The sequence below is a fragment of the Arachis hypogaea genome, chromosome 19 (assembly GCF_003086295.3).
Source record: "Arachis hypogaea cultivar Tifrunner chromosome 19, arahy.Tifrunner.gnm2.J5K5, whole genome shotgun sequence".
Lineage (NCBI taxonomy): Eukaryota > Viridiplantae > Streptophyta > Magnoliopsida > Fabales > Fabaceae > Arachis > Arachis hypogaea.
Genome location: NC_092054.1, coordinates 109,159,704 through 109,171,569, shown reverse-complemented (window position 1 = coordinate 109,171,569; position 11,866 = coordinate 109,159,704). Strand labels below are relative to the sequence as shown.

General features: G+C 37.0%; 1 protein-coding gene and 1 non-coding gene across 2 annotated transcripts; both read right to left on the bottom strand.

Annotated features, from left to right (window-relative positions):
- Positions 1–302: 302 nt before the first annotated feature.
- Positions 303–913, bottom strand: LOC112778594 (uncharacterized). The gene is made up of 2 exons (XM_025822899.1): positions 910–913; positions 303–784 (listed from the first exon to the last, which is right to left on the bottom strand). The coding sequence occupies exons 1-2, from the start codon at positions 911–913 to the stop codon at positions 303–305; spliced, it is 486 nt and encodes a 161-aa protein (XP_025678684.1).
- A 6,908-nt stretch (positions 914–7,821) lies between these two features.
- On the bottom strand, positions 7,822–7,929 carry LOC112780413 (small nucleolar RNA R71). Its single transcript, XR_003191253.1, has one exon. It is a non-coding gene; the product is annotated as a small nucleolar RNA R71 (small nucleolar RNA).
- Positions 7,930–11,866: the final 3,937 nt, after the last annotated feature.

Sequence of the window (11,866 nt, the reverse complement as noted above, 5' to 3'; positions counted from 1 at the left end):
ATTTTCTACAAAATTTATGAAATCAAAGAAATCAAAACAATATACAACTTGAGCATAAAATACTCAATAATTAAGCATAATGAATTAAATTTTGTTATGAAAAAGCATAGAAAAACATAACATGATGCGCAGTCATCAGGTGCCTCCCATCGAACGCTCTTTTATTGTCATTAGCTTGATGTTGCCACTGTGTTTACTGCTCAAGTTAGCTCATGAATGCTTTCCTGCTTGTCCCAATTTCCACCCAAATAATACTTCACCCTATCACCAGTCACTATGAATGTTTCCTTCAAACTATCATCTTAGAGCTCAACATAGCCATGTGGGGAGACCCTAGTCACCAAGTAGGAACCAACCCATTTTGATCTCAACTTTTCAGGGAATATCTTTAGCTTGGAGTTGAACAAGAGAACCTTTTGCCCTGGCTCAAATACTCTGTTTGCAATTCTTTTGTCATGCCATTTCTCGGTCCTTTCCTTATAGATCCAAGCATTCTCATAAGCTTCCAATCTGAATTCCTCCATCTCATTGATTTGCAATAACCTCTTCTCCCCTACTTCTTGAGCATCAAGATTAAGGAATTTAGTAGCCCAAAATGCCTTTTTTTCGAGTTCCACAAGAAGATAGCATGCCTTTTCATACACCAGTTGGTTGGGTGATCTTCCAATGGAGGTCTTGAATGCTGTTCTATAAGCCCACAATGCAACATCTTGCTTCCGTGCCCAGTCCTTCCTAGTAGTTCCAACTGTCTTCTCCAAGATTCTCTTAAGTTCTCTTAAGTTCTCTATTTGTTACCATACCCACATCACTTATTAAGCTCTTGGGCACTCCAAACCCGGTGAAAATGTTCTTTCTCAAGAATTAGAGAACTACATTAGCATCATTAGTGGTAGTGGCAATTGTTTCTACCCATTTTGACATATAATCCACTGCCACAAGTATGTATTTGTATGAATATGATGGGAGAAATGGACCCATGAAATCTATCCCCACACATCAAACAATTTCACCTCCAGGATATATTTTTGGGACATCTCATTTTTTTTGTTAAGTTGCCGACTCTTTGACATTCATTGCACTTGTTCACAAATTCTCGAGCATTCTTGAAAATTGATGGTCAGTAGAACCCACTTTAAAGAACTTTTGCAGCTGTTCTCTCAGTACCATAGCTTGATCCATGGCAATGCCATAGAATATTCTTGATTTTTTCATCAGCTATACATCTTCTAATCATTCAATCCAAACACCTTTTGAATAAGAAGGGCTCATGCCATAAGAATTATTTGGCATCATTTAGAATTTATTTTACTTGTTGCTTTGTGTATTCTTGTGGAATCCTTCTTCTTACCTTGTAGTTTGCAATGTCTACAAACCAAGGTGCTTATTGAATCATCAATAGGTGTTTATCAGGGAACTTTTCATTCACAGAAAATGAAGGGTGGTCTTGATTGATTTTTTGAGGGAGCCTTGATAAGTGATCCACCACTTAATTTTCACTTCCCTTCCTGTCTCTTATCTCTATATCAAGTTCCTTTAAAAGTAATACCTATCGAATGAGTCTGGGCTTAGCATCCTGCTTTGACATAAGATACTTGAGGGCAGTATGGTCAGTGTAAACAATTATTTTAGATCTAATCAAGTAAGGTCTAAACTTATCAAAGGCATAAATTACTGATAGCAACTCTTTCTCTTTTGCAGTGTAGTTTCTTTGAGCTTCATTCAACACCTTACTTGCATAATAGATCACATGGTATAACTTATCCTTTCTTTGTCCCTGAACAGCACCAATTGCAAGGTCACTTGCATCACACATAAGTTCAAATAGAAGTTCCCAATCAGGGGGTGGATTATTGGTGTTGTAGTTAGCTTGGCTTTAAAAACCTCGAAGGTATTCTTGCAATCATTATAAAAGATTAATGGTGTGTCAACCACCAGCAAATTGCTTAATGGTTTGGCAAATTTTGAAAAATCTTTGATGAACTTTCTATAGAACCCAACATCTCCTAATAAGCTTCTAATAACTTTTACATTTGTGGGTACAAGAAGTTTTTCAATGACCTTAACCTTTGCCTTGGCTACCTCTATACCCTTATTTGAGATTTTATGGCCAAGAATAATTCCTTTAAGTACTATAAAAGGGTATTTTTTCTAGTTTAAAACTAAGTTTGTTTCTTGTCATCTTTTCAAAACTAGGGTAAGATGGTTGGTATGGCCTGGATCGTCGGTTAGGAATTCTCTTCAAGAAATGGGATCGACGTTGCACGTATAGTCCCAACCGACAAGGTGACCTGCGACCAAAGTTTAGAGTAACGATGTCACAATTCAAACCAAATTATCCATTAGTAGAATCCCGGGCCGTCTTCCCAAGGAACTAGTGACCCCGAGCATACAATTTTGGTTGCAAAATCAATGGGGTTTTCAATAATGAAGCAAATAATTAAGAAATAAAAGAACAATCAAACTTGCAATTAATAAACGAATAAATGAATTAAAGAACTATCATGTAATATGGACAAGTAATGTTTTAAAATGAGTGAAATATGACTCTAAGCATAAATGGAACCTTGGCTTGGGGTGAGTTTGGAAATTCTTTACTTGTCATAACCACAACTATGATAACTATGATGGATTAATCTCACCTAGTCAACCCTTAACATCGAAGAGTAAGTCAAGTGAGCATAGTTATTCTTAATCCACAAATCCTAGCTAACTTACTAATTGCCTAAGTAAAAAGCTAGCATTAGTGGAAATAAGAATAACTAAATATCCAAGAATTATCACTAAATGTTGAACATTACAACTCTAGTATCCTATATGCTCATTCTTTCCAAGTCAAGAAGTGGAAATTTACCTCATTTTCAAAATTGACATTTTCACAAACACTTGGTGGGCATAATCATAAAACATGGCAAAATTAGAAAAAATGCTTAAAACTATGAGCAATAAATGATCAAAATCAACAATAGTAACTCAAACAAACATATAATAACCAAAAATCATCAAGTTCATCAACTAGAAATCACAATTACAAAAATATGTATATGTTGATAAAATATCTTTTACTATAAGAAAGTGTAGCACAAGTGTAGTAAATGAAGATAAAATCAAGAAATACTTACAATGGAAGCAAGCTAGAATCCAAGATAAAAAAGGAAATTGCATGATGCATGTGCATTATTAGTAGTTTTTACTTATTATTTTAGTAGTTTCTAGTTTAGTTTTATACAATTGTAGTCAATAAACAAGTGAATTTATGAAATGTCTCTGCATACATTAGTTCATCAAGTATTAGTTGAAATTGTGATTATTTCATGAAAATACAAGAAGTTATGAGATGCAATAAGTATTGACAAAGGAAAATGTATTAAAAAGATTATATTGCTTTTAAATGAATGAAATGTCTTATAATAATTCATGGAATGGCAAAGCTTTGATGAAAATATTGTGATTGATGATAGGTGAAGCAAAGAAGAAGCAGAGTCTTGGAGTAGGACATAGGGTGTTGGAGTTGGCAACTTGAAGTTGGAGTTGCTACCTTTGAAATGGAGTTGGCAACTCCACCTTTGGCCAACAATGCCAGGCATGAGGCATTGAAGGCATTGGCAACACCAACTTGGCTCAACAATGCTAAGCATGAAGAAGAGGGAGTTAGCAACGCCAACTTTGGTGCATCAACACCATCCTGAGACATTGAAAGCGTTGGCAATGCTAACTTGGGCTCACCAACGCCATCCTGAGATAATGAAGGCGTTGGTGACAACAACTGATAAGCGGATAATTTATACGCTTTTTGGCATTGTTTTTAAGTAGTTTTTAGTATGATTTAGTTAGTTTTTAGTATATTTTTATTAGTTTTTAAATAAAAATCACATTACTGGACTTTACTATGAGTTTGTGTATTTTTCTGTGATTTCAGGTAATTTCTGGCTGAAATTGAGGGACTTGAGCAAAAATCTGATTCGAAGGCAGAAGAAGGACTGCAGATGCTGTTGGATTCTGACCTCCCTGCACTCGAAATGAATTTTCTAGAGCTACAGAAATCCAATTGTCGCGATCTCAATTGATTTGGAAAGTAGACATCCAGGGCTTTCTAGCAATATATAATAGTCCATACTTTGTCCGAGTTTTGATGACGCAAACTGGCGTTCAAACGCCAACTTCCTGCCCTATTCTGAAGTTTAACGCCAGAAACAGGTTGCAAACCAGAGTTAAACGCCAGAAACAAGCTACAACCTAACGTTTAACTCCAAAAAGAGTCTCTACACATGAAATCTCAATGCTCAACCCAAGCACACACCAAGTGGACCCAGAAGTGGATTTCTTCACCAATTACTCATTTTCTGTAACCCTAGCTACTAGTTTAGTATAAAAATTACTTTTAGTGATTTATTTTAGATCTCTGGTTAGTCTTTGAATAATTTTATGTTCGGAGCTTATGTTTAGGGGGCTGGCCATTCGGCCATGCCTGGACCTTCATCACTTATGTATTTTCAACGGTAGAGTTTCTACACACCATAGACTAAGGTGTGGAGCTCTGCTGTTCCTCATGAATTAATGCAAAGTACTATTGTTTTCTTATTCAATTCAAGCTTATTCATATTCTAAGATATTCGCTTGTACCTCAACATAATGAATATGATGATCCGTGACACTCATCACTATTCTCAACATATGAACGCGTGTCTGACAACCGCTTCCGTTCTACCTTGGATTGAGCGTTTATCTCTTAGCCTCCATTCCGAAAGATCGGAGTCTTCGTGGTATAAGCTAGAATTATTGGCGGCCATTCTTGAGATCCGAAAAGTCTAAACCTTGTTTGCGGTATTCCGAGTAGGATCTGGGAAGGGATGACTGTGACGAGCTTCAAACTCGCGAGTGTTGGGCGTAGTGACAGACGCAAAAGGATCAATGGTTCCTATTCCAACATGATCGAGAACCGACAGATGATTAGCCGTGGGGTGATAGCGCATTTGGACCATTTTCACTGAGAGGACGGGAAGTAGCCATTGACAACGGTGATGCCCAACATACAGTTTGCAATGGAAAGGAGTATGAATGATTGGATGAAAGCAGTAGGAAAGCAGAGGTTCAGAAGGAACAAAAGCATCTCCATACGCTTATCTGAAATTCTCACCAACGAATTACATAAGTATTTCTATCCTATTTTATATTTTAATTATATTTTAATTATCAAATCTCCATAACCATTTGAATCCGCCTGACTGAGATTTACAAGGTGACCATAGCTTGCTTCAATCTGACAGTCTCTGTGGGATCGACCCTTACTCACGTAAGGTTTATTACTTGGACGACCCAGTGCACTTGCTGGTTAGTTGTGCGAAGTTGTGAAAAAGAATTAGGATTATGAACGTGCATACCAAGTTTTTGGCACCGTTACCAAGGAATGAACAATCACGATTTCGTGCACCAAGTTTTTGGCACCGTTGCCGGGGAATGTTCGTGTTTGGACAACTGACGGTTCATCTTATTGCTCAGATTAGGTAATTTTATTTTATTTTTAAGCTTTTTATTTTCTATTATTTTCGAAAAATCCAAAAAAATGTTCTTCAAAATTTTTAAGAATGAATTCTAGAGTTTCATGAGATATGTTGAATCCTGGCTGGCTGTTAAGCCATGTCTAATTTTTTTTTTGGACTGAGGTTCACTTATCCTTAGAAGAGCTTCTTTGTCTTTCTCATCAATTTAGCTGTTCTATGTAATGATCTGCTAAAGCTTAGCTGGCCATTGGCCATGTCTAGTGTTTTGGACTGGAGCTTTCACTGAAAGCTTGGCTGGCTAGTAAGCTGTGTCTAATTCCTAGACTGGAGCTTTAGACTAACATTGCATGATTCCTGGAATTCTTATTAAAAAATTTTGAAATCCTTAATTTTCTTTTTCCAATTAATTTTCGAAAAAATACAAAAAATTTATAAAATAATAAAAACCAAAAATAATTTTGTATTTTTTGTTTGAGTCTAGTGTCAATTTTTAAGTTTGGTGTCAATTGCATGTTTCTAAAATTGTGCATTTTTCGAAAACTCATGCATTATGTCTTCATGATCTTCAAAGTTGTTCTTGATGATCTTCTTTGTTTGATCTTTGCATTTTCATGTTTTGTGTCTTTTTGTTGTTTTTCATATGCATTTTCAATTTGTTAGTGTCTAAAGTTTGAAAATTTCTAAGTTTGGTGTCTTGCATGTGTGTCTTTTCTTAAAAATTTTCAAAAATAAGTTCTTGATGTTCATCTTGATCTTCAAAGTGTTCTTAGTGTTCATCTTGACATTCAAAGTGTTCTTGCATGCATTGTGTGTTTTTATTCATAATTTTCATATTTTGAGTCTTTTCATTGTTTTTCTCTTTCATCATTAAAAATTCAAAAATAAAAAAATATCTTTCCCTTTTTCTTCTCATAAATTTCGAAAATTTGAGTTGACTTTTTCAAAATCTTTTTAAAAAAAAATCTACTTGTTTCTTATGAGTCAAACCAAATTTTCAATTTAAAAATCCTATCTTTTTCAAAATCTTTTTCAAAAATCAAATCTTTTTCATTTTTTCTTTTATGATTTTCGAAAACTTTTAAAATGATTTTCAAAATCTTTTTCTTAATTTTATTTCATAATTTCAAAATCTTTACTAACAATTAATGTGATTGATTCAAAAATTTTAAAGTTTGTTACTTGCCTATTAAGAAAGGTTTAATTTTTAAATTTTAGAATCATATCTTTTAGTTTCTTGTTAGTCAAGTAACCAATTTCAATTTTTAAAATCAAATCTTTTTAAATTTCTTTTTCAAATCTTTTTCAAAATAAATTTCAAATCACATCTTTTTCAAAATCAATTTCAAAATCTTTTCTAACTTCTTATCTTTTCAAAATTGATTTTCAAATATTTTTCAATTAATCTTATCTTTTTGTTTGATTCTTATCTTTTTCAAAACTACCTAACTAATTTTCTCTCTCTAATTTTTGAAAACTCCTTACCCTTTTTTTCAAAATTCTTTTTAATTAACTAATTGTTTCAAATTTTAATTTTAATTTTATCTATCTTTTTAAATTTTGAATTCTAACTAATAATTAAAATAAAAACAAAAATATTTTTAATTTTTTTTAATTAAATTCGAATTCTTCCCTCTCTCATGTCCTTCTATTTATTAATCTACTAACACTCCTCTCCCACTCATAATTCGAACCCACTCTTCTCCTCTGTGTTCGAGTTCTTCTCTTCTCCTTCTTCTATTCTTCTCTTCTTATACTCACATAAGGAATCTCTATACTGTGACATAGAGGATTCCATATTTTCTTTTCTGTTCTCTTCTTTTTCATATGAGCAGGAACAAGGATAAGAATATTCTTGTTGAAGCTGACCCTGAACCTGAAAGGACTCTGAAGAGGAAGCTAAGGGAAGCTAAGGCACAACTCTTTGGAGAGGACCTGACAGAAATTTTCGAAAAAGAAGGAGATATGGCCGAACTTCATTGCACCCTCTTCCAACTTCTATGGAATAAGCATCTCAATTCCTGTAATTAGAGCAAACAACTTTGAGCTTAAGCCTCAATTAGTTTCTCTAATGCAGCAAAACTGCAAGTTTCATGGACTTCCAATGGAAGATCCTCATCAGTTTTTAGCTGAATTCTTGTAGATCTGTGACACTGTCAAGACCAATGGAGTTGATCCTGAGGTCTACAGGCTTTTGCTTTTCCCTTTTGCTGTAAGAGACAGAGCTAAAACATGGTTGGATTCACAACCTAAGGATAGCCTGAACTCTTGGGATAAGTTGGTCAGTACTTTCCTGGCCAAATTCTTTTAACCTCAAAAGATGAGCAAGCTTAGAGTGGAAATCCAAACCTTTAGACAGAAGGAAGGAGAATCCCTCTATGAAGCTTGGGAAAGATACAAGCAACTGATCAAAAGATGTCCTACTGACATGCTTCTAGAATGGAGCATCATAAGTATATTCTATGATGGTCTGTCTGAGTTGCCAAAAATGTCATTGGATCATTCTGTAGGAGGATCTCTTCACGTGAAAACCCCTGCAGAAGCTCAGGAACTCATTGAAATGGTTGCAAATAACCAGTTCATGTACACCTCTGAGAGGAATCCAGTGAACAATGGGACGCCTCAGAAGAAGGGAGTTCTTAAAATTGATACTGCTATATTGGCTCAGAACAAAATATTGACTCAGCAAGTCAATATGATTTCTCAGAGTCTGAATGGATTGCAAGCTGCATCCAACAGTACTAAAGAAGCGTCTTCTGAAGAAGAAGCTTATGATCCTGAGAACCCTGCAATGGCAGAGGTGAATTACATGGGAGAACCCTATGGAAACACCTATAACCCTTCATGGAGAAATCATCCAAATTTCTCATGGAAGGATCAACAAAAGCCTAATCAAGACTTTAATAATAATAATGGTGGAAGAAATAGGTTTAGCAATAGCAAGCCTTTTCTATCATCTTCTTAGCAATAGACAGAGAACTCTGAACAGAGCCATTCTGGCCTGGCTACCATAGTCTCTGATCTATCTAAGACCACACTAAGTTTCATGAATGAAACAAGGTCCTCCATTAGAAATTTGGAGGCACAGGTGGGTCAGCTGAGTAAGAAGATTACTGAAACTCCTCCCAGTACTCTCCCAAGCAATACAGAAGAAAATCCCAAGAGAGAGTGCAAAGCCATAACCATGACCAACATGACCGAACCTGGAGAAAGTGAGGAGGACGTGAATCCCAGTGAGAAAAGCCTCATGGGACGTTCTCTGGACAGAAAGGAGTTTCCCTTTAAGGACCCAAGGGAATCTGAGGCTCATACAGAGACCATAGAAATTTCATTGAATATCCTTCTGCCATTCATGAGCTTTGATGACTATTCTTCCTCTGAAGAGGATGAAGACACCATTGAAGAGCAAGTTGCTAAGTATCTAGGAGCAATCATGAAGCTGAATGCCAAGTTGTTTGGTAATGAGACTTGGGAGGATGAACCCCCCTTGTTCACCAGTGAACTGAGTGAATTGATGGGGCAGACATTACCTCAGAAGAAACCGGATCCCAGAAAATTCTTCATACCTTGTACCATAGGCACCATGACCTCTGAGAAGGCTCTGTGTGACCTGGGGTCAGGGATAAACCTTATGCCACTCTCCGTAATGGAGAAATTGGGAATCTTTGAGGTGCAAGCTGCAAGAATCTCACTAGAGATGGCAGATAAATCAATGAAACAGGCTTATGGACTAGTAGAGGACGTGCTAGTGAAGGTTGAAGGCCTTTACATCCCTGGTGATTTCATAATCCTAGACACTGAGAAGGATGAGGATGAATCCATCATCCTTGGCAGACCCTTCCTAGCCACAGCAAACGCTGTAATTGATATTGACAGAGGAGAGTTGGTCCTTCAGTTGAATGAGGACTACCTTGTATTTAAGACTCAAGGGTCTCCTTCTGTAACCATGGAGAGGAAGCATGAAAAGCTTCTCTTAATACAGAGTCAAACAAAACCCCCACATTCAAACTCTAAGTTTGGTGTTGGGAGGCCACAACCAAACTCTAAGTTTGGTGTTGAGAGACCCCAACCTTGTTCTGATTATCTGTGAGGCTCCATGAGAGCTCACTGTCAAGCTATTGACATTAAAGAAGTGCTTTTTGGGAGGCAACCCAATGCTATTTAATTATATCTATTTATTTTCTATTGCTATTTTATGTTTTCTTTAGGTTGATGATCATGTGAAGTCACAAAAATAACTGAAAAATCAAAAACAGAATGAAAAATAGCATTAAAAATAGCTCACCCTGGAGGAAGAGCTTACTGGCGTTTAAACGCCAATAAGAAGCATCAAACTGGCGTTTAACGCCAGAAAGAAGCATCAAGTTGGCATTAAACGCTAGAAACAAGCACCAGACTGGCGTTTAACGCCAGAACAGAGCATACACTTGGCGTTTAACGCCAAGAATAGGAGAAAAGCTGGCGTTTAACGCCAAGAATAGGAGAAAAGCTGGCGTTAAGCGGCAGAAACAAGCATCAACCTGGCGTTTAATGCCAGAAGTGCACTATAAGGGCGTTTTTGCACGCCTAATTAGAGTAGGGATACTAAGTCCTTGACCCCTCAGGATCTGTGGACCCCACAGGATCTCCACCTACCCCACTTCTTCTTCTCTCCTCTTCACACCTTTTTATAACACTCTTCCCCACATACCCTTCACCAATCACCTCCATATCTCTTCCTCAAATACCCCTCACCCTAATACACGAAACCTAACCCCTCCCCCACCCCTATATAAAGCCCTCAACACTACCTCATTTTCACACATTACTAACACTTCTTCTCCCCCTTGGCCGAATACACACTTCTCCCTCCATCTCCTCCATTTTCTTCTTTCTCTACCACTTTCTCTCTTCTTTTGCTCGAGGACGAGCAAACATTTTAAGTTTGGTGTGGTAAAAGCGTTACTTTTTATTTTTCCATAACCATTAATGGCACCTAAGGCCAGAAAAACCTCAAGAAAGAGGAAAGAGAAGGCAATTGCTTCCACCTCTGAGTCATGGGAGATGGAGAGATTCATCTCAAAGGTCCATCAAGACCACTTCTATAAAGTAGTGGCCAAGAAAAAGGTGATCCCTGAGGTCCCTTTTAAGCTCAAAAAGGGCGAATATCCGGAGATCCGACAAGAGATTAGAAGAAAAGGATGGGAAGTACTCTCCAAGCCTATTCAACAAGTCAGAATCCTAATGGTTCAAGAGTTCTATGCAAACGCATGGATCACTAGGAACCATGATCAAAGTATGAACCCAAATCCAAAGAATTGGCTTACAATGGTTCGGGGGAAATGCTTATATTTTAGTCCAGAAAATGTAAGGTTGGCGTTTAACTTGCCAATGATGCAAGAAAATGCACGCCCCTACACTAGAAGGGTCAACTTTGATCAAAGGTTGGACCAAGTCCTCATGGACATATGTGTGGAAGGAGCTCAATGAAAGGTTTACTCAAGAGGCAAGCTGGTTCAATTGAGAAGACCAGACCTTAAGCCTGTGGCTAGAGGATGGTTGGAGTTCATCCAATGCTCTATCATTCCTACTAGCAACCGATCCGAAGTAACTGTGGATCGGGCCGTCATGATCCATAGTATCATGATTGGGGAGGAAGTGGAAGTTCATGAGATTATACCTCAAGAAGTCTACAAGGTGGCTGACAAGTCATCCACTTTAGCAAGGTTATCCTTTCCTCACCTCATTTTCCACCTCTGCAATTCGGCTAGGATTGACATAGAGGAAGACATCCTCATTGAAGAGGACAAGTCCATCACTAATAAAAGGATGGAGCAAACAAGAGAGCCCACTTATGGACCTCAACAAGAGCATGAGGAAATTCCTTATCATGAAATCCCTGAGATGCCTCAAGGGATGTACTTTCCTCCACAAAACTATTGAGAGCAATGATGTGCGGAAAACGATCCGACACAAAACTCACCGGCAAGTGCACCGGGTCGCATCAAGTAATAATAACTCACGTGAGTGAGGTCGATCCCACAGGGATTTGATGGATTGAGCAATTTTAGTTTAGTGGTTGATTTAGTCAAGCGAATCAAGTATTGGTTGAGTGATTTGTGATTAACAGAAATTTAATTGCATGAAAAGTAAAGGGAGAGGGGTAGATTTCAGAAAATTAAAGAGAACGGAAAATAAAAGTGCTGAATCTTAAAGAACAAGGAATTAAATTGGCAGAAACTTAGAACGCTAGAAATGTAAACTGCAGAATCTTAAAGTGCAAGGAATGTAAATGGCTTGAATTATAAAGGGGAATGGGAATTGGATTTGCAGAAAATAAAACAAGGAAATGTAAAATTGCAACAAGCAGAGGAATAGAAGAACACTTGGAT